At 48.4% G+C, this 23825-nt stretch overlaps 1 protein-coding gene across 1 annotated transcript; it reads left to right on the top strand.

Moving 5' to 3' along the window:
* Positions 1-578: 578 nt before the first annotated feature.
* Positions 579-23825, top strand: LOC144179633 (uncharacterized). Its single transcript, XM_077708050.1, has 2 exons — positions 579-739; positions 22922-23825. Exons 1-2 carry the CDS (start codon positions 728-730, stop codon positions 23672-23674), a joined length of 765 nt encoding a protein of 254 aa, XP_077564176.1. The 5' UTR covers positions 579-727; the 3' UTR covers positions 23675-23825.

Below are 23825 nucleotides of genomic sequence, written 5' to 3' on the forward strand. Positions count from 1 at the left end.
CTCAATCGAAAAATCTTAATCCGAGACACACATGATTTAGTGGCCTCTTTGTTTTCGCTTTTGTGGCGTTTGCGCGTCTAAGCTATGCTTGGATGTGAGGCGTGCCGTGCGGAGGGATCCCGAATACGCCGTAACACGTTTCACCGCCTGGGATTCTTTAACGTGCGCCCAAATCTTGACACGGGTGCACCTTTGCTTTTCGCCTCCATCTACAAAACAGCCGCCGTGGCCGGTATAGAACCCGCCCCCGGGGGCTCTGCAGCCGAGAGCCTTTGCCATTAGGCCCGCGAGGTGGTTAAAGTTAGTCTAATATTCTGATACCAGATTTAGTGGCCAGAAGACGCACTCTGCCTATATGCGTCACGGCTGCGTCGCGTGTCAGTGGTTCACCGGTTCTCGGGCACGACTCAAGACGACCGTCTTGATGACTGCGATAAGATTCGCGGCCTGGCGGCTGCGGTTTTTCAAGAACCCTTGAGAAACGGAAGCCGCCACCTGAGACCACCCAAACGCTCACATTATCAACTCGTCTGAGCTCTGCAGTCCTACATCATCACGTGGTTTGAGTCACAGCGAGATTGTGGCAGAGGCCGCACTGTTTCGGAGGGGTATTTCCTGCGTCGTCGGTCGTAGGTTAGCTCACATATCCTTCTTCAACGGCTCCTAGGAGCCGGGGGTGGTGAAGCTCTTGCAGCAGGCAACGGGGCTACCCGTACACACGACAGCCATGAAGCTCACGGTAAGCTATATGCCAGGGTTTTACACCCAAAATGTATAGCCTGAATTTTTGACTTGAGGAAAAAATGGACTCACCTCATTAGCCTTCGGCTTGTTTCACTGCGTTTGAAATTTGTACGTGCAAAATTGAGGGGCTTGAAAACATTTTCGATCTAACTACTTCTTGAAGCAATTACTTCCACAATAGTATTGTGGCAAGGCACGTCATCGACAGAGAGGCGAAAACCCACACTGACGAACGACGCCCGGGATTGTTTATTTCAAATTGGATTAATTTGCTTGGTTTGCTGTTTCCACCTTTGTCGTTGGAAATGCAATTTTCAGGATCCAAAATGGAGTACAAAATGTTCTCACATTATAGCGTTTGCTGTAACTGCTGCACGCGTGTAGCGGCGTGTTCGCGTCATGTAGCTTTCTTGATTTTCTTAATTGAGAACTATAAAACGCCACATCGCTCGAACCGAATGGCAACACCTGTGAAAAAAAAGGGAATGTACGTTCGCGACATATGAAGAGTGCTGTTGGTTATTCGAGTACTTTTCGCATGTGTCAGTGTTGGCTCTTTTAGTAGTAGAAGGTGATGCAAATATATATAAAAAAATGTTTTTCTTCAGTACATTAACGCTTGCTTGTCAGTACCACAACTATAGTCCCCCATTTTGAGCCGCCACTCACTTAAGTGATGTATACACCAAGCATTCAAAGCGAAGCTTTTTGCGTCTCCCTGGTGTCAGCTGTAGCCCACAGAAAACGTATTGCAGTAAAGCCAACTTTCTCTGTCGTTTAGGGTGACCGTGAGTTTAGCGAAGAATAATTAGACCGCTTGTCATGATCGGAACCGAACCTGGGTGCCTCGCGCTATGAAGCCGAATTCTTTCCGATTGCGCTATTTCTGCATGTTCGAACAAGTTTGGATTTATATCCGGATGCATGGACGTGCAAAATTAGACATAAAATTCACCTCTTTGTCTGACAACGATAATTGAAGGCTAGAGAAAGCCATGGAATGCCCATATCAGTAAAGCAATGTACGGCGCAAGCGCAGGGCAGTAAACAGTCCCAATCAGAAACAGGTATTAGCACAACAGCGCCAACTGTGTGACGTCATACTTTTTTGCTGTTGGACTTGATTTCGTAAAGCTTCGCGTTCACACATAGTTGTCATTTCTACCGAGCGGTAGTTCACTTTACATTCTAATCCAAAAAAAGGTGTGGTACAGCTCGGTTGAGAGTGGAGGGAGGGCCTTACGCGAAACTTCTTTAGTTTCCTACGCCATCATGCAAATACATAAATGAATTGTATTTAGTTTTTGTAGCGAGGAGACTGGTTACCGAGTTCCCAACTTCTATTCGGTTTTTTGAGGGTATTGGAAGCATGTGAAAGGGCTATTCAGTCGCCAATTTATTAAGGGAATGTATGAAATTAGAGCCGAAATAAGGTACAACCCACCGACCCACCAACTCATGGAAATGTTTAATGGCGCTACCATTACCGCGAATTTTCTTGTGTACACAAAATATTTTGTTTTCTGAATATTTTGCAATATCAGGGGCATTGTTTACGCATCTGAAGAGATTCGCGGAGAAAAGTGTGCCTTTGTAATACGTTCTGCACCCTGGTGAATGCCTTTTACCCGCATCAAAAAGTATTCGGTGTGTTAAGTAGTCTAAAAAAGGTACATTTTCTTGAGTCACACGACTTTTTCTTTAACCAGGGACGTTCCTTACGCTGCCACGCCGTAGCTCCAGACTCACCTTATGGTGCAAAAATCGCACATAATGATTTCCGGCATGTACAGAACCATCTCAGAAATTGACATAAACAAATTGGCGTGCTTTATGCGTTCGCAAAGGATTTGATGTACTAAACTAAGCTCCGTCGGTGAGCTATAGTTTCCGCAATTGTATTGTAACCACTTTATGTTCCATTTCGTTTCGCTGCAGTTTTAAATTACCAAGAGGATACCTTTTTACAACTACGGTTACCAGCTATTTAGTCATGACCGCTCAGCAGACAAAGCCCCCGTTTTCTTCTGTTTAATTGTTTTTAGTTGCTTTGGTGGGAGAGGTGAAGGGTCGACTTAAAGTGATCGTAAACTTTATAAATACAGCACGGGAAAATTCCAATTAATCACCATGCGGTGGCACTCATGTAGAGATTAAAATTTTAGTCCCTCTATACGTGCTTTCTTCCTTCGAGCCATGCAGTTTGAAATTGTTGCTTAGGTTATAATTTCTTACCAGGACTTTCAATAGGGCTTGACGATCACTAGCAATTACCCCCACTTTGGAGAATTAAGGCTGACGTCGATGCAGCAAAATGTCAGGGAATAGGCGGCGAACGACGCCGGGCGGTGGCCGCTCCGCCGCCGGCGTCATGAAGACGGCCGTTCACCGGCCATATACGCGGGCTAGATATCAGACGCGCGGCGGTGAACACGACCGGAAGCGTCGAAGTGTATTTTGAAGCTGCAGCCAACCATATCTTTCTACTTCCTGTCTGCGCAGAGCGCCTGCCCACTCAGAAGCCAAAAACTCCTTTCGCGACTTTTTTTTCGTGTACGGCTCTTTGCTCATGGACACGGCGTCCAGGAAACTGTCAGAAAAGTGTCACAGCAGCGCGGTGGGTAAAAGTGTAGCCGAAATGGAACAATTCCTGGTCATTGCAGTGAAATTCAGCCCACAAAACTTGATTGTAGTGTTTAACGCGCCAACGCAACGCAGGCGATGAGGCGCGCCGTAGTGGAGGGCTCCGGATTGATTTTGACCAACTGGAGATCTTTAACGTGTGCCAAATCTCGTACACTAAGGCGTTTTTGCTTTTCGCCTCCAAGCCCACAAAACTTAAAGGTAGGTGGAAAGATACCAAGCTAACGCAAAACACGAACATTTTAACTCATCGTTGCCATTTGGTAATGTCTTTGTGCTAACTATGACGCCAATTTAAAAAAACACCGCCCTCACAATTAACAAATAAATAAATATTAGTTACGTCATATATCAAGTTTTATTAGTTAATAGTTACTTTTTATTGAAGACAACTTGAAATCAGGGATATGGTCCCGCGCAACTTGTTTTGACTTGACATCTCGCAACCTTGATGCAAGAAGCACGCTCTGCCGGTGGCGTTCGCTGCTTCATTGGCTTTACGTTGCATGGAGGTTTTGTCGATGGAAATTGCGTGGTGCGTGGCGGCCCCTGCGAGAACATCGACGTCGAATTTCGCTGCATGGAGGTTAGCTTTTAGACTGTCTGAAACTATCTATTTCTCCACGTATATGTTATCAAACCATACGCATTAGCAATAAATCCACTGCTAATAGTCTTATTACGCTAATATGAGCCAATGCATCACATGTTTCTCTTAGAGGCCTGTGTCGTATCCCAACGGTGTGGGTTTAAAATACTGCGGCTCAAAAAACTATGACCTATTTTTAGAAATCAGGATTTGAAACGCCGCAAATTCGTGGCTCGGAATAAACAGGAGATGAGGATAAAGCATGCTGGTGGGATTAAAAGTATCGGCTGACCGATTTGTCGATCAAAGTCATGAAGCCCGTGAAGTTCGACAAGACACGTTGCTTGACCTGGTTCTCGTGGCGGCCTAAGTTGAAGCGAAGGGACAAGACAGATTGCCAATGTACGCATTACCGGAATAGAAGGTTCTAAATGTGCCTCTGTTGCAGAACGAGATATACCCAGAAGCATAATATAAAAGTTCGCGTCCCATTCTTATCGAATAATAAAGGCCAGAGAGCGGGTGGGTACGGTTGGAGGGAAATTTGTGGGTTGGAACTCTTACGGCTGTTCGGTGTAATTAAGAAACAAAGGATTATTGGCGATCTTGTATTAGGTTCCATGAGATTTATACAAGCGAGAAACCAGGAAATAGAACAAGGAATCGAGCAAAACGGAAAGAAAGGGAGGAGGGTGTTAACTCCAATACCGGCCCACGTTTGGACAAGTCAGCGGGAAACGACAGAGCTCCACAACGAAAGCTTGTTCCTTGGGGCTAATGAGCGGATAATCGATCTATCTTGTGAGTAAGCTAGTCTGGAAGCTCGAGTAGGCGCAGTGTTGTAATCTACGAATGAATGGCGAACAAGAAAACCAGAAATATAGCATAATGAAGCTGACGTTGTGGTTCGCACATACCAAATAACTGCCCTGTACGGATACTCGAAGGTTGTGTATTAAAGGGCCCCTGAAAGAGTTTTTGCGGATGCCTAGGTGTTCACGTTTCCCGGTAAACATATTTCCTAGAATCACCTCCTTCAGGAATTTTTCAAGCCGGCTAGTATTAGTGGAGTTATTGCAAATCAAAACATCGCATTTTAGCCCGCCCTGCGATTCCGCCTCGTTTCTTCCACCTCCTCGCATCAAGCGAGTGTGACTGTCCATGATGCCCCACTTCTCGGTGACGTCTGGAAGAACATCCGGTTACAGATGTCGTCTGCTAGATATTCTGCACTGCAGCAGCGCTCTGAAACGGGGCCGTATGACTCTGTGCTTTCAGTTTCGGCCCTTTCTTTTAGTTTTTGTCAGGCGCGTGCTCAGGCACTTGTAGAATTCCATTACGTTATTCCTACCGGTTCCAAACATTCACACTCGTAACAAAAATGCAGGCGAACGGTTACACGGCACGGCCCAAGGACATTTTTTAGAGAGCGTCGTGCATTACTTCCCCCCGACCGCATTTTTTACGGAAAACTTCTACACCCCTGTGTTTATCAATTACAAGACAAGTACCCCGAAACGGATACAGTGAAACCTCGATATATCGAACAGCGCGGTGCCCGCGAAATAGTTCGATATAACCAGAATTCGATATATATAATCACTTAGAAAACGCGTCATAAACTGGTAGAAATCAATAAATGAACGAATTGTGCAGTAAATACTCACTTGGTGCTTCAAAGTATTTATTCTTTTGGCTTAAAGTACTGCAGCAGGGTAGCCTGGCGTGTTATACACGACTTCCTCAACGTAGTCCAAACGTTCCACAAGCGACATGCCGGTGCCTCTTATACAGCTGCAGTAGCGGCGCGGTTGGGCCACAACCGCTGAAGCCTGGGTCGAAGTCGGGAGCGGGGCACTATCAGCGCTTGCGGGTACAACCTCAGCAGCGCCTTCGTTTGTGCGCTCAGTAGTAACCTCCGCTAGGATCTCCACACCCGTCAACTCCGCCGTCGTACCGGTGCTGTCGTCACCGCCAACTAAGTCATCAATGCACATGCTTCGTGGCTCAGCCCCAACAAAGCGCTCCAGCTGGCTCAGGTTTCTTCAAGCTCGCTTTCTTCTTTTGCACCGTCTAATTCAGCTTCGGTGCAACCGATGAGCAGCAGTCGGGAACGCCCATCGCGCCACTGCTATCATCGAGGGTACTGCGGGATAGCCCGCCGCCTGTCAACAGAGCGCGAGCGGCCTGGGCAGTCTGGGGTGGCGGAGTTCGATATACCCATTTCATGTCCGTCCCAGTTCGAAATAAAAAATTAAAAATGCATGTGATTTCCCGCGTGATATAGAAAGTGTTCGATATAGGCAATAATTCGATATAGCCGTGTTCGATATATCGAGGTTTGACTGTATTACGAACGGTAGCGGAGGAGTGGTGTAAGTTTTGTGGCCGTCCGCGCCCGTCTGTGTGTTCGATAGTTATGATTCCAAAAAACAATTATTCTACCCTCGCTTTTCCTCTGATGGTCTGGAACCCGTTTTCTCTCTATAAAGGCTGTTCGTTCATTTTAACGTGCTCGGTGCTGCCAATTGCACTATGTGAAGGGTTTCATTGCCGGCCTCCGCCCTATATTTCCCCCTCCCGCCCATGCCTACCTCGTGTCTCGTTTCAGTGGTTGGGAGGAAACTACGTTTACTCTATATAAAAATACACCACTTTTTCAAAATACCCACATCAGTATTCCGTCTTCTGAAAGTACAATTTCCCTTTCATATATACAAAGCACGAGTGACAACTGAACAGATCGTGCATATGACTTAACCGACGCATTGACGTTCGGTATGGCAGTTACGGAGTTCAACCAAAATATTTAGTTCTGAATTCGCGAATACGGTTCGTAAACCATGCCATTTAAAAGACACCCTGCCGCGATTTGAACCCGCGACGTAGGTTGTGCGGGTTCATGGCTTCAGTCCACTGCGCAACGTATAGACCGGAGGTTTCGTGGAAATAATGTTTAGGCTACATTGAGACCCATCATTTTAGATGCGAAGCATCTTATGCTTGGGGCTGTGTCCTTCCCTTCGTTGTTGTTGTCCGCCGCCCGCACTCTACTGCCCATGCGCGTCTCTTCAGCCCCGTCAGCGTTTGGCCTGATGTCAGCGCAGTCCACTATAAATAAAAGAAATACTTACGCGGCGCACGGTTTCGAACCCACGACACTCTGGCCGCAACGAGAGGTACCTGGCGCTCTTCCCACTTCGCTACAAACCAAGACGGGAGCATGTGCTACGAACGAGCCTTATGTCCTTCACTCATTCAAACTGCGTCAAGAAACTACGGATACAACGAAGGAACGCGAAGCTGAACGTGAACCGAAACGACGAAATGCAAACTTTAGAGGAGGACGGTGAATTCCCGGGGGAAAGCGGAGGGGTGGGGGGAGGGAAAGCGCTACGCGCCTCGCAACTCAACCAGAGAAGAGGACGAAGAGGGCGGGCAGCGGGGTAGGAGCGCGACCACGCAATAAATAAAGACGAGAACCACGAGGTGTTCGTTCAGGTAACGCGGGTGTCGGTTTCTTTGCTGCCTCTACATTTCTTTGCATTTTTCTGTCTCTACATTGGGGTTCACACTACGTTCCCATTCGTGTTCTGATAACTGAAATAACATAACGGCAACACAATGGAACCTACACGGAACCAACATGATGCTTCGCATCCTCCTCATGGTGCCCAACGGGAAGATGGTGTAATTTTTTTATCGCATCACTGTTTCCTGCCTGATTTTAAGGATTCATGACTTGTTACCTGAATATTTCTTGAACAACAAATGCGCAGTAAGGTTTTAAAAGCCCCCACAATAGTTGATTTCCAGCTGCAGCCCTTTTTACGCTGCGACTGCGATGTCGCCAGGCGATAACAGAGCACACCGTACTTGTTTTGCCATTCACGCTAAAAATTTGGTAGATATTGATAATTATTAACTAATAAACATTCCGTAACTCCTCTTCTGCCATTAACTGCGCTTCTATTTTCTACAAGCGTTGCTGGTTGCACACCAGTGTGCCGTTTGGAACTCCGGGAAACGAGTTGTCACTAAAGCGAGCGGCCCAAACGTCGGAAAAGCCGAAATACAGATCGCATTAGCGCTAGTGTTCAGTTGTATGAACCTCGTGGGCCTTACTATATGTTTCTTACACTCTAAAAACTAACAGAACAGAGCGGCATTTCTTACGTAACGAATGCTGTCGGTGCGCAGTTTTCGCTTCTCGATCGATTATTGGCGACCGTTAGGCCGAATATTATTGTCGGCATTTTCGATCGGCGAGCGAGTAACAACAAGCGGGCTTTCTTTCTCCGACGTGTTCGTGTTGCCGTCATCGTCGTGGGACAAGGCGTTCTTTTAACTCGGAAGTCGGTATCGCCATCGTGTCGTCCTCGTGTCGGCATAGCCAACGCGCCTTAACGAGGAGCGTGGTAATACAGTTAGAAAAATCAACATGGACGAAAACGATAGCGTTAAGCCGGCTGCAGGAAGCGCTAATTAACCAAAAGTGCCGCCGCAAGATGTCGACGCTGAGCACAAGGCGCATCTCTTCGCCGGAAGTGAGAGAAAAAAGCCGTCCAATTGCAAGATTTTTGCTTCGTGACGCACATGTAGGTATAGATGACGTGTACGCGGGAAGATGGCGGAGCCCAGAAAGACGCAGGAAAGGGTGGAAATGCGGCAGCAAACTTTGCAACGAAAGTGCGTGCGTTCCGCTAAACGTAAAAATGCCATACTTCGCAAATATCCCATCTATCGGTGAACCTAACAATTGTGCTAGTTAATTTAGTGTACTCAAAACGCCTTCTAGGGAATTTTTAGGCGCATTTCCTTTTGGATAGAAAAATGTCGATGAGGGTAGTTTACGTAGAAAGAAGGCCTGGGATTTTTTTATTTTTTTTATTTTTTGTGTGTCATTGGTGAACGGTTTTTACGCACACGCAAAGGCCCGCGTGTGTTTAAGCATCGCAAGTGGAAATGTAACTTGATAAAGGTATATATTTTTGGGGGGGACAAAGTGAGACACGGAAAAGGCGAGAGATATTTCGATGCCGGCGATCCAGAACACGCGATCCAAACCACGACATTGTGCTTGATTGATTGTAGGGTTTTAACGCGCCGACGCAACACAGGCGATGAAGCGCGCCGTAGTGGATGCCTCCGGATTAATTTTGACCACCTGGGGATCTTTAACGCGCTCCGAAATCTCGAACACACGGGCGTTTTTGCTTTTCGCCTTCATCAGAAAAGCGGCCGCCGCGGCCGGGAATCGAACCCGCGACCTCGTGCTCAGCAGCGCAACCCCTTAGCCAATGAGCCACCGCGGCGGAAAAAAAATTTTAAATCTACTTAGCCGCTCCGCATCGTAGGCCGTACAATACAAGCCGACGGTAAAATGACTCCCTGCCTCCGCACCTAAAAAAGACCACGGACCAAGTCATGCACATGTTTCGCCGGGTTTCAAATAGGCACAGTGGGAGGAAAGAACGCGATACGGTGAAGGTGGTGCAAGAATTTGTCCTGTGACGTATTACTTACGCATCCCAATATGTGTCTAAATAACACAGGACGTGACCAAATAGACGTATCAATCCGTAAGGCCCTCAAGCAAGCGTTGAGGTTGCCGATGAGCACCTCAACCGAAAAAACTCAAGATGATACTGCACAATATCGCTGACGAGCTCGTGGAAGTACACCGGTCGAACCAACGAGTGACATTAGAGCTGACCCATGGCAGCCCAAAGCTCCCCCAGAAGCTTCAATAGACTTTACAGAACAAAAACCCACCTGAGGAGCCCATTAAAGAAGTGCTGGAGCTGATACGGATACGCCCTGTACCACGAAACATGCATCGGGAGCACCATAACGACAGACGGGCGGTGAGAACAAAAGCGCTCAACAAATTGTACGGCGGCAAACCCGCAGTCGTGCAAACCGATGCAGCCAACCATAGCCCCAAGAGAGCCTTGGTGGCGGTTGTGAGTGGCGAAAGCAAGCACGTAGTTAACGTTACAGCCCCACGCACCACAACGCGAGAGGCTGAGGAGCTAGCTGGCTATAGCTCTAGCGCTGACTCAGACAGATGCCTCCAATGTGGTTGCTGACTTTCAAGGGGTTTGCTGAAGTGTCACGTCCGGTATAGTCGCCCCAGCAGCAGTTCGTATCCTGCAAAGCAAACCCCGAAGCGTAAGGTCGAGAGTTTCTGGACCCTGGCCCACTCCTTCATGAAAGCCAAGGAGTTTGCCCTTCTTATGGTCCCAGCCCAAGCCCACCGTTCCACAGAGAAAGAACCGGAGCAGAGCCACCCAACAACCTACCGTTAAATCAGAGGAGACTACTGGCTATGCAGGGTAAACTCTGCGAGCCCCACACATACAGCTGACAAAAACGGGGAACCACCCTTAGGCGGCTTCTAACAAATACTTTCCCACAACCCATTAGAATGAATCTACCACTTCCCACCCAGTACGGTCCACTAAACAAATTCTTCGGGCAACCAGGCACAGTCCCTGACATCGTCTCCAAGTGCAAGGACACGCCAGATCTACTCCCCTCCGTGCTCTTCTTCCGAGCCGTGGGAGATCATGCTGTCTAGCTCAGCACCTGCGTGGCCAGACTTTTCTGGTAGAGAGAGCTGCGCTGACGAAGACGGCGCTTGGTCTCCTGAACCGAGGAGCCACTCCTGCCTTGAACACGTTCAAAAAAAGTTTTTTCCTCCTGCTTCTCCTCCTCGCCCTCTAGTGTAGAAAACATGTTTGTTTAAAAAGCTGACGAAAGCAAATACACATAATAGAACCCGCATTTTCAAAATATCAGAGACGTGTATGTCTGGCTATCTCCTCCACAAATACATTTAAAATTTCTTCACACCACGCTAATTTGAATGTATTCACTGTTGGCATTCTCACTCCGAAGGAGTAATGCTCGGCCTACAATTTTTACCGTACAATTTGTCCCGCCTGCACTGCAACGGTAAAAAGCCGAACGGATTGTGAGCACAATTTTCGCAAAAAAGGTAAATTACGAAACGAATAAATATATGTAATATCATTCGTGTCTAAGGTGTGAAAGCAAGCCACTAGTAACTTTGCATCGGCAATAACCTGAACACCACATGTTTTTCAATGATTTCCAAATGACAAACCGGGATGCCATTGCGATACACCTATGTCTCGAAATTTCATATCTTCCATCGCAGGCTCAGTGCGCTCATCATTTCTCAGAAATCAATAGGCTTCTCCTGTTGCAGTACCGCGGCTGTGTCCTCGGTTTACAAGCACTTAGTACAGCTCAGCAGGCCGCCTTCCTCTTTTTTTATTAGACTAGCGTAAAGAAAAGTAACCATACATACGGAAAGAAGAAAATGAGTCCTTTATGCGCTTTTCAAATATTTTATGTTCACTTATCTGTACGTTGTTCGTATCGCGAAGCGCAAATACCTGTTTTTTTCTCTCTTTTTCTCAAAAAAGAATATAACAATGAGCATTGCAATATTGTGAAAGGTTTTCAGTTTCAGGCATTGCTAAAACAAAAGTTAACTTTCCTTTTCAAGGTACTTTATCAGCCTAAATAAAAAAAATGTTTGTTAACATATGCCTAAATATTCACGAAGAGTGAAAAGGCAGCTGTTGGTAACTTGATTAAAGCCCGAATTCCGCAACATGTATCATCACTTTAGCTTCGCAATTGCTTGAGAAAGTTGAAATACCATAAGAGAATCATTCAAGCGTCTTTGGTGGTCGTGAAAAAAGTTATAATGAATTTTGTTGTATTTAAAACAAATCTAACAAAATATAGCTCCACTTTTTTATCGTTCACTCTTGAGGCGCCTGGTCTTAAAACCACTTTATTGCAGCATCTCCACAGCACTTCGGATAGTGTGCGAGAAAAGCGTTCGCGTTTGCGTGGCAAGTAATATTCTGGCTTGCGCTCGAACGTCGAAATTTTGATATTGTTTCGCCTCAACTATGTTTCGCCAATTTAAACCCAGTCCCTCAAAACTTCGGCTGCTTCGCTTACTTGCCCTTTATAGGTTGTGCTCGATGCGTACAACAACGTTGCAGGTATATAAATTAGTTTGTGGTTGCTGCATATGCGTATCAAAGTGCATTACTAGTTCGGCTTCTACCCCTTTTTACATTGCCGCACTACCTCATTATATGGCAAGAATTTCCACGAAGAGACGGGCTTCTCGAGCGCATGATTCGTCGTCTTTGTCGTGGAGTGTGTTTCTGTGTGGCTTGGCGAAGGACTTATTATTTTCGTGACTAGAAGACTCCCCTTATCAAGATATCGTGTTGGTTTCCGTACCAGCGAATTGCCTCAAGGGTGCTGACTGCAAGGGTTCACGAAGGCTAGGCTTTTTTATCAGTATGTTTAGGTTGGAGAGTTCCCGAGGGAAAATGCCTGCGGTAACACTTCTGAGCAATTTGCGTAAGGAAAGGGCGCAGTCTTTGGTCATAATGATGAGTTAGCTGCAGAAATACAGCCCCAGATGCGGCTTTGCGGTACCCCGCAGTTCTTTAACGAGGTATTATTCTGATGGTATCGGGCGCCGTGCCAAGTTTTTTCGTATAGCTTAAAAAAGGCGAAAGCATGCATTTTGCGGAGCATCGTGTTCAGCACTTTGCTCTACCGTGTTCCAGGGATAGGGCAACGATTATCTTTAAATTCATGCGGAGAAACTATGTACGGAAAAATAAACAAAACCTGTCAGGATTTCTGCGATGCCTCCTCACAGTTTTCATATCGAAGTCAAATCATTGCATGCGCTTTCTGAAATATTACTTTTCTGCTTTATTCTTCCCACGGTCTTACATGTCATCGTCTTTATTAGGAAGTATGGGAATTCCAGTGTACAATCTCATATTCGCAAGGATCGGCAATTAACCGTGGGTGTAATATTTCTCTGCTACATGCACAGCCCGTCCAATACCATGTCTTATCCCTTGCATCCAGCCTCTTCCAGTCAGCGCGTAGTCGCTTACTCTTTCCATTGGAAATATTTGGCCTGGTCATTTTCCGAAGCCGAATTCTTCAGCACGATCAAACGTTAGATATCTGCGAACGTTGCAAATGCTACATATATTTCGTCGGTCTTGTCAATTTTGCAATTTATTAGATACTGCTTAGAATCAACAAATAATAAAAAAGCACGACAGACAACCTGCAACGACGTTGCATGAGTTTGGAGAAAGACGTCGAGGAAAGATTTCCCACACGTGTGACTGCCGATAAGCTCCAGTTGCAGAGGACAGGGTCGAGTGATAAGAACCCTTGAAGGCTGTAGCAGCCAAGCCGGCGAAAAATAAACAACAAAAACTGGACTTCCTCAGCAGCTCTTTAACATACGACCACCTCTCCATGGCAGGCTGCACACGCAAAAGACGGAAAAGCAACTGGAGGTTATATCACAAAACAATTTTCTCTCATTTTCTTCCCTCGGGTAACTGGCGGAGGGGAGACGGAAAGTAGTGGCAAAAACCATCGAACATTAGTCATTTTGCCACCGCGTACGTCGCAATTGATTCGGTGCTCAGTCAGTGAAGTTGCATGATTTCTTATGAATTTATATTCCACGGCTGTTGCAGAATCTTTTGAGGCGAAATATCTGCGTTATTCTTTCATCAAAATCATGCGCCCCTTCATTTCCTTATTTTCCATTCGGAAACTATTAAGCCACCGAAAAATGTTTTTTGGCTCACTTTTCTACAGCGCCGACATCATTCGAGTAGAAAATTAGGTATTAACGCGCACGTTGCGTCAAATGAGTAAACCATGCTGATGAAAAACTGACGACGCAAAAAGGGGCTAAACGATTCACCATAGTGAATCTTAACGTGGAGCATGCGCATTTCACGTTGTGGCTGCAGGTTGGCAACTAAAGGTGCCGATGAGGACGTCCGGATACACTACAGGGTCCTAACTCCTAATTACTGGCTAATTTCTACTACAGAGTTTTTAAAAGGACGATACACGTTCAGTAACTTTTCTTCGGTCCTCCGTGGGTGCAGCGCCAAGGACGGCGACGCAGTTAAAATGAGATTGAGAGGCCTCTTCTGAGATCGCCCATTTCTTTTTCTAGAACCAAGTAGGGTGGGGTCTTTGTTTAGGCTGTGGCCGGCGAGTGGCTACTCGAAACATTTAAAATCCCGTATATGTTCGGAATATCATGATGTAAAGAGTGCGAAAAACAAGAGACAAGTCGAAGCCTACGAGATGGACGTTAACAACCACCTTGGGTTTATTTGATGACACCACCGAGTGCACGACGTCTACTTTTGTTTGTACTTGAGCACAATTCTAACAACGCAGCTTGAGAATCAATCTGTCAATTTATGTAAATTTTGCTAACCCCTGAACTCCGCGCTAAATTCCAGACGTTCGCTTTTGAAATAAACATAGTACGCGCCATTTTTCTGTTGCGGCGATGAAACGGAAGTTCGTTGCTTCTTCTGTTATTACAAGCGAATAGAATTGCTAAATGTGTAAAATTTTCGGTCTGCAGGTGATTTCTACCGAATGCTGTAAACAACATCCTCATAAAATATAGAAATTACACCTGGCATTTACAAAACGCTGAAGGGAGAGGCACATGTAATATCATTCAGCTGATCCCTCTTCGCCCTTAGAAGACGGGCGATTTCCCTGTAATATACTTGAGTTGTGCTTCACAGATATTTGCTGCGGCAACGATTGAAGTCTGTGCGCCTATAAAACCAGCGACATGCAGTAAATGACATCACCTCTGGGCTGAAGCCAAACTCGAGAATTCGAATGGAGCCTAACGTAGAACTAATCGACAAAAGTGAGGCTTATCAGCTATGAATACCTGAAGTCTAGTAAGTTGGAGTGATGCTTGATACTGCAGCAGGGAGGACACTGCAAGAAATGAGCTCGTTGTACGCTTCCCACTTCGCACTCCTGTGGTTCAATGACTAGGTGCCGGGTATAGGGTTTGCAAAGTTCCTGTAGTGTGATCTCGATGCTCAGGGGCGGACTTGTTTTCTTATGAGTACATAAGTTTGGCCACGGTGATGTAGTTTTTCATCATGGATCTTATTGAAGCGTATTATATGAGCCCTTACAGTTGCCGCCGCGCTTCGTACGGTGCCTCTTCTGCTACCGTTGGCTTGGGTGCCGGGCTGCACAAAAAGAGGCCTTTTGTTCTGCTGTTACCGTTTCTTTATTATTCCTCCTAAAACGCTGCAGTTTTATAGGACATAGAACAAATCTGGAGTTATTGATTTAGCAGGAGTTGACTACGCGCCGTAGGCGGCCAACTGCATGGCAGCCTAGTTGTTCAGTAGATGGTGGCAGAATCGGCACCCTTTTGTTAGTAACTCAAATAGTATCCGAGACCCGTTTTCCTATCTGACAAGACACTACCATAATTACTGTATTCTCGAGTTCAATATATATTTAATGAAAATTACACGCAAACGAAAAAAATAGATATTTTGAAACAATTGCCAGAACCTTAAATAAGACCAACCAAAGGCATTGCATCATATTATCAAGACCCTACTAAAATGTTTTAGGTGAGCACTCACGAAAACGAACAGTCCTGAATTCGACTGGACTTCCGAAATCAAAATACTGTTTTCCTCCGTAAAAGTTGTCATAACGATTGAAAGGAATAGTCCTCAGTTTTTGTTATAACAACGTAAATAAATATCGCTCTTCTTCGCTAGAGTATCGTCAATGACGGATTTTGTAAAAACAAGCAGTCGATAATCTACATTTACATCTACGGAGCAGTTAAAGAAACGGGCTATTAACAACAAAATTTTCCGTTCTTTGCGCTTTACAGACTTTTCGCGGAAACGACTTCACTGAATAAAAATATTTTTTTATACCATGTATACTCGTTTATGTGTGTTTCTCATTTCCGGACGAAAACTATAAAAGTGATATTCCAGATCGCATTCCGAAACTGTAGGCCTAGATGCTCTTATTATGCACGAGATGCTTTTAGCAATACCCACTTTTTCTAGGAGTCTTCGCGCTTGCATGTGTGCACAAAATTTACAGGACTTTCAAAACGAAGGCGCACTGGCGGTATTTATCGGAGTACCATCGATTGCCAAGAATAAATCATACCTGCTCAGTCACCACCCGCTTGCTGTTAGGAGAAGATAAACTTGATTCCCCAAAGATAACTTTGTTGACGGTATTAACTTCAGTGGTGTGTAGCTGTAAAATTTTAATATACTTTCTAGCTCAGTATGTGAAAAAAAACCACGTGCTTGGATTTGTGTGATCCAGAATATTCGTCGTAGCTCGTGGTTAGCCCAAAACTACTCTAGCAGTATACATGCTTAGGACGAAAAATGGTACAGCTTTGGATCAGTTATATGCAGTGCAAAATTACGAATATAAGGACCTAACATCAAAGCGCTGGTGCGGTCGATCTCCTAAGAAGAAAGCCTTCGGAGCACAATTCTGCGAAAAGTAGTTCTTGTCATTGTTTTTGTTGTATTTGTTGCGCGGGCAACGCACTATCCCCAGCTTTAAAGAGTATATAAAAACGTTGTGTGGTCCCATTGGTTTCAACCTCAGGGTTACGCAACAGCCCAAAGTGCTCTCGCAGGGCTACCAAATCACGTTTTGAGCGGGTAACCAAAATTGTTTATGCCGTTTTTTTTTCTACGTACTACATACCCGCAAGACATATTGTCTAAGAATAAAAAGCTTCGAAGGGCTAATGTGCCCGATTAATAAAATTCACTTAACTGTAAATTCACTGCGCAAAATTTGAAGAATAATGCGCTTCGTGTGAAACCTGAATGTGATGGCACGTGTGTAGAGCAGGTGTAAACCAACCGAGCAGATCTCTGATTTTGCGGACGCTGCTCCGTGTGCCCCTTTTCTTGTTGACGTTGTTCGTTACGTAAAACAAAGAAACAATGACGAAGATGATGATGACGAACAGCCTTAATTCTTTCCACAACTCTGAAAGGCAGGAGAAGGAGTAGGGGGTCCCAGAAACGTCTCCCCTCTTCAGACGGCTGCCCGTAGACCTTGAGGACAGGCTACGGGCCAGGCTAGCTGGACGAGAGCTTTGTTTATGTCGACATATGAACCTAGCAGCCATGTCTCCTACTGCTAAAGTGAAGGTGAAGGAAGAGACGGTAACATGCTTTAGCCGAAAAGAGGCCCTCTGAAGTATCCCGCCGAGGTCGCGTGTTCGATTCCCGGCCGCGGCGGCCGCTTTTCTGATGGAGGCGAAAAGCAAAAACGCCCGTGTGTACGAGATTTCGGCGCACGATAAAGATCCCCAGGTGGTCAAAATTAATCCGGAGCCCTCCACTACGGCGCGCCTCATCGCCTGCATTGCGTCGGCGCGTTAAACCCCACAATCATCATCATCATCATCTAAAGTATCCCGCGCCAAACAAATGAAATGCAAAATCGAATAAAGAGATGCAAATACATCACAGCGCTCGAGAAGGTAAACATCACCAGTATCTTCTGATCAATTCTAAGAGGCTTAGTCATCGTTGCAGGTCTTTAAGTTCCAATCAATTCAAAGGACTTTTGAACGATCATATTGGAGACTTCACCGAGCTTATCTAACGTAATATGTCAGTTTTGCCCCAAAGAAGTAGAATCATGGCTTCTTTTCATCGTTTTAATAGCAGAGAGGTACGTGACACTGAAAAAGGGTGATTATTTTATAGTCTTTGTAGGGCAGTCTTCGCTGGGTGACCAGTTTTGCCCTTGATGGCTATGGGTAAAAGCACACACCCTTTCGCAAGCGTCCGGCACGAAGCTCCAGCTCGATAACGGGTGGCAGGGGAGCGATAGCTCCAGTTAGGCGGCAGGGGAGAGATAGTCAAGGAGGCAAAGGAGACGTGCGCGGGACGCGTGCGCGGGCCGTGGCAGAGGAAGGCCAGGAGGCCGCCGCCGCAGAGATAATCACGCGCCACGAAGGAATGTCACGGGGCCACATGCGGCGCAGAATCGTGTGCGATAGTCCATCGTTCAGCGGCGAGTCTTATAAGACTCGCCGCTGAACGAATGGCGCCGTGAAGCGGAAAAGAGGGAAAACGCTACTTTTGCGTACAGCTTCGCTACCTCCATGTCTTACGCATTAGTGTGAGCTTAATTGATTTTTGAACACTCTGTACCACGTATATGCCTTACATGTAGTGTCCCGAATCGTGATTGGCACTAAGGGCAGAGAAAAAGTACGACATATCACTGTCAACGTTCATGCCCAATGCATAGCTGTGATAACAGCACTGTCGATTTGTTGCGCGCGAGCTAATTGAACGTTGTAGCCCCTTATTATTTTCGGAGTGCGTGGTAAATAGTTTGTCGGGAACCGCGGGGTAGCAGTGCAGCGCAAGAGAGAGAGTACCAGCGTGGCAGGCTTTTGGAATTGTTGTTGTTGTTGTTGTTCCTTTCTAATTGTGGCGCGTACCCATTTGGGGGATTGGCCAGGATCGGGAGATATATTGGGGCCAATGTGCCCGATTTAGGAGACCAAATTTTGGAGAAAAAAAATTGTTGATCAGAATAATTGCACAACAAATACAGGAATTTGTAGAATGAAAGGGTGCACTATGCAGGGATTTGCAATAGAACTGCCAGTGCGTGCTCATGCACCAAGTACGCGCAGCTAGTCTCTTTATTGTCGTCGTCTTTAATAGCCAGCACCTTGGCGCCGGATAAGAGCGCTGACAAAAGGGCGCTACAGGGCCCCCCGCCCAGACGGAATGTCGAACCTCACGTGACGGCGAGGCAGATGAGCGTTGTATTTGGGGGCGAGGAGTTGAGTGTCTATGCCTGTGATGTCTGAGCGGAGTTCGTTGGGTGGCGTCTAGAGGTAAGCCGGTTTGAGGCGGTCCAACGAGACGACTTCTCGGCCATTCAACAGTATGGTGACGGACTTCTGGGTCTTGTTAAGGACACGGTACGGCCCGTCATAGGAGGGAGTAAGAGGCGCCTTTACAGCGTCTCGCCTGAGGAAAACGTGTGTCGAAGACGCCAAGTCGGGATGCACAAAGATGCGGTGGTCAGAAGACCGAGGCGGGACTGGTCGCAGGTGCTGCATGCAGTCCTGTAGGCGTTGGAGGTACTCAAGCGGCTGGGGCGAGGAGGCCGAAGGGACGAACAAGTCCCCAGAAAGCCGCAGGGGTGCGCCGTAGACAAGTTCAGCAGTTGAAAAGCCGAGGTCGCGACGAAGGACGGCACGCAGGCCAAGAAGCACTACGGGAAGGTGATCGACCCAGTGTTGTCGATCCAGACGCGCAGTGAGGGCACTTTTTAGCTGGCGATGGAGCCGCTCAACGATGCCGTTGGCACATGGATGGTACGCCGTGGTATGGCAGTGTTTTGTGCCAAGCAAGCGGCTGAGGGAAGTAAAGAGAGTACATTCAAACTGCCTGCCTCGATCCGTGGTAACAATGCCGGGGCATTCGAAACGGCAAACCCATGCCGAAACGAAGGCTTTTGCGACCGTTTCTGCCGTAATGTCCGGAATCGGTACGGCTTCGGTCCAACGGGTGAAGCGGTCAATCATTGTCAGAATGTAGCGGCAATCACGAGAGAGAGGAAATGGCCCGACCAAATCCAGATGCACGGGGTCAAAGCGACAGCTAGGTGGCAAAAAAGGCTGCGCGGGAGTCTTCGTGTGGCGGGTCACCTTGGCTGTCTGACAAGCGAGGCACGAACGGGCCCACTGGCGGACATCCGCATTGATGCTCAGCCAGACGTACCGCTGTGTAACGAGGCGCTGAGTGGCTCGGATGCGGGGTGGCAGATGTCGTGGAGCGAGTGAAAAACAGCACGACGAAAGGCAGCCGGAACGAAGGGTCTAGGCGCCGCCGCTGACATGTCACACCACAGTGAGCCAGGAACGAACGGATGAGGCATAAGTTGTAGACGGAAGGAACCCGGGTGGTCCCGGAGTGCTTTCAGCTCAGGGTCTTCAATTTGAGCCTGAGCTAGACGTTCCCAGTCCACAGCAGATGCAGCACTGCCGATGGAGGTAATGCGTGAAAGTGCGTCAGCAGCCTCGTTGTCGGTACCTTTGATGTGCCGAATGTCCGTCGTGAATTCCGAAATATAGGCGAGCTGACGGAGCTCCCGTGCGACGTATTTGGGGGAGTTCGTACGGAAAACGTACGCCAGAGGCTTATGGTCCGTGAGAACGTGAAAGGGCTGGCCCTCCAAAAGGTGCCGGAAGTGCTGGATGGTGGCGTAAATGGCGAGCAGCACACGACCAAAAACGCTGTAGCGCGTCTCGGCAGGTTGGAGCTTCCAAGAGAAGAAACCCAGCGGGTGCCACTCGGAGTCGATTCTCTGCTGGAGAACAGCGCCAATTGCAATGCTGGAAGCATCCACCATGATGCGAGAGGGGACAACGATTCTAGGGTGGATGAGAAGCACCGAATCGGCGACGGCTTGTTTAGCAGCGTTGAAAGCCGACTGAGCTTCGGGAGACCAGGAAATCGCGGATGAGGAGCTCTTAGTTGTGCGCAGAAGCTCAGTCAGTGGATGCAGAAGTTCGGCACAGTGGTGTATAAAGCATCGCGAGAAATTCACCAGGCCCAGGAACTCACGAAGCTGGCGGAGGCTGGTAGGTTCGGGGAAGTCCTTCACGGCTTGAACGTGAGATGGTAAAGGGCGAAGTCCTTGCTCCGAGATGTGATGGCCCAGGAAATCGAGCTCGGAAGCCCCGAAGATGCATTTCTGGGCGATGACAACCAGACCAAATTGTTGGAGGCGTTCAAAGAGTTCTCGGAGGTGACGCTCGGGGTCTTGGGGAGTGCGACTCGCGACGAGGATGTCGTCAATGTACGCAAATACAGCCGGAAGGCCGCGCGTCACCTTGGCAATGAACCTTTGAAATGTTTGAGCTGCGTTGCGTAACCCAAAGGGCATGCGCACATACTCAAACAAGCCGAAAGGTGTAGTGATGGCCGTCTTCGGGATATCGGCAGGCTCGACGGGGATTTGGTGATACGCCTTGACAAGGTCCACTTTGCTAAAGATTGTGCACCCTTCCAAGTGGCTGGTTTAATCCTGGATGTGGGGTAAGGGGTAGCTGTCGTGGACAGTCTGAGCGTTGAGCGCCCGGTAATCGCCGCACGGGCGCCAGTCTCCACTTTTCTTTGGAACCATATGCAGTGGAGACGCGTGGTTGCTGGACGATGGGCGGATAATACCGAGTTCCAGCATGTGCTCGAATTCACGTTTAGCAGTCGCCAGACACTCACCGAACAGGCGGCGCGGCCGAGCTGCGACTGGTGGACCACGCGTGACGATGTGGTGTGTAACGCTGTGCTTGGGCGGCTGCTTTAAGTTGCAAGGTCTCGTAACGTCAGGGAAGTCTTCAAGGATTCCTGCGTACGGGCATGAGGGAAGCAGCGTGCGGATGCCAGTTGGAGCGACAGTAGACAGTACGCCCAGGATGGAAAGGCGTGTCTTGCTGTCAATCAGGCGATGGTGACGCATGCTGACGTCGAGGTCAAAATGGGTGAGGAAATCGGAGCCGAGGATGGGCTGATTGACGTCGGCTACTACGAAGACCAACCGGAAGGCGCGCCGCAACCCGAGGTCGAGGGTGAGGGACCGCAGACCATACGTGGCGATAGAGGTAGAGTTCGCTGCACGAAGCGTACGTCCAGGTGACTTAGAAGTACGATCATCCTTGGTGGCTGGTAATACACTGACCTCAGCAGCCGTGTCCATAAGGAAGCGCCAACCAGAAATGCGATCCGTGACCAGAAAAAGGCGGCCAGGTTGTACGGCGAGGTCACATGCCGTCATCAGTGATCTCGCGTCGCGTTTCCCGACCACCTGCATGGGGAAGTGCAGTGACGGGCGCGGTGCTACAAAGTGCGATGGTACCAGCAGATAGACGACCTTCGAGGGCGGCGCGAGAAAGAACCGCCTGGGGAAGACGAAGGACGGCTAGGACGTGGGGAGGAGCCGCATCGGCGATCAGGGGATGTCCGAAGCGCTTCAATGAAAGCGGCAAGTTGATCGATCCGAGACTCTAAGCGGGACACGGCCGATAACCCTGCTGTCGAAGCGAGGCTGGCGACGGAGGGAGAAGTCGCGTCGTGAACTCTATCAGCAAGCTCGGCGGCGCGGTCGAGGCTCAAGTCCCCTGCAGCAGCTAAACCGATGCGAGTGGACTGTGGCAAGCGCTGCAGAAAGAGCTCCTTTAAAAGCACACCGTTCGAGTCCACGTTGCCCGCGCCCACGAGCTCTCGCATGGTGTTGAGTAGTTGGGAAGGGCGGCGATCTCCAAGCTCTTCGTGGGTGAGCAGGAGCCGGAGGCGCGCGCTCTCGGACCCCGTAGTTCGGTCCAGAATACTCTGCTTGAGCCGCTGGTACGGAGCCTCGTTCAAAAGTGCACCGATGACGTCTGCCACTTCATCAGCCACCTCAGGAGGCAGGTTGCAAAGCAAGTGGCGAAACCTAGTAGTCTCCGAGGTGACGCGGTGCAGATCGAAGACGGCTTCGACCTGGGCGAACCAAACGTGCGGGTTCTTGCGCACGAAAGTGGGTAGACGGAGCTGTAAGACTGCGACGTCCGGCGGCCGCGAGAAAGCGTTCGGCCAACGAGGGCCCGATGGCGCGAGGTTACTGGGGTCGGTCATGTCTTAGTCCGGGTCACCACTGTCGGGAACCGCGGGGTAGCAGTGCAGCGCAAGAGCGTGGTACCAGCGTGGCAGGCTTTTGGAATCGAACTGTCAGTGCGTGCTCATGCACCAAGCACGCGCAGCTCGTCTCTTTCTTGTCGTCGTCTTTAACAGCCAGCACCTTGGCGCCGGATAAGAGCGCTGACAAAAGGGCGCTACAAGTTTATATTGTGAGTATCTTAGGACGTTAAGCTTTACCAATGAACAAAGTTTAAATGGACTCCATACAAGGCAGTCGACCCTAACGTGCCGCCGTTGAAAATATGCCCTCACACCGTCTTATCTTTTATTGCAGTTATGGCTCTGCTTCACCTTTTTCTTGGGCGCAGCATCCGGATACAGCATCTTCCACAGGCGCTCAAGATTTTGGACGAGATTCATCCCAGATGGGGTAATGCCATCTTATCCTTACGATGACCGAAGCAATGGAAATTTCCCTTACGACTCAAGCTCTGAAGAGCAGCCAGGGGAGTTTGCTGCAGCTGGCGACCGGACACTGGGCTTTCCCCGACGTGACTTCTTTCTTGGTCGTGCTGCATTCGGTGACCCCTTTCGTCGGTATCCCCACGGCTTTGGTGACATACCAAGGGGCTATGGAGGCGGTGGTGGATTCGGGGGTGGCTATGGTGGTGGATACGGAGGCAGCTACGGTGGTTACGGTGGTGGGGGTGGTGGCGGCGGTGGTATAACCGGCGCTGAAGGAGGTGGTGGCGGTTACGGAGGCAGTGATGGTGACCGGTACGGAAGCGGAAGCGTATTGGACTACCGTGGCCGAAGTCGCAGCAGTAGATACAATTCTCGCCGCGGATATGGCCGCAAGGACGGATCTGCGCGGCTCCCCTCTTCATGCCTGGGAAGCCAAGACTGCCCTAGTGAGACAGATCAGATGATAACGGAGCGCCCTGCTGTACGACCATCACACCTGCAGCCAGAATCCGACAAGGACGGCGGTCAGAAATCTCTCGATCGATCTCACCTGCCGGCTACTACTAACAGCAGCGACGCTCGGCACGTCACTGAAAGCGATGAGCTCTTTCCGGATGAGTGATCCTGCCAGTCAGCTGTGCTCATGTGAAATCCGGCAAGTGGCCGTGATATAAGAGTGAACAAGAGCAATACATAAATTTGTGGCAAGATGAACGCCGCATTGTATATTTTAATGTCGTTTAATAAAGAGCTGATGTCATGATTTCATTCAA

This window comes from Haemaphysalis longicornis, unplaced genomic scaffold, assembly GCF_048455015.1.
Source record: "Haemaphysalis longicornis isolate Haplotype H1 unplaced genomic scaffold, Haemaphysalis longicornis Haplotype H1 scaffold_4, whole genome shotgun sequence".
NCBI classification, from domain to species: Eukaryota; Metazoa; Arthropoda; class Arachnida; order Ixodida; family Ixodidae; genus Haemaphysalis; species Haemaphysalis longicornis.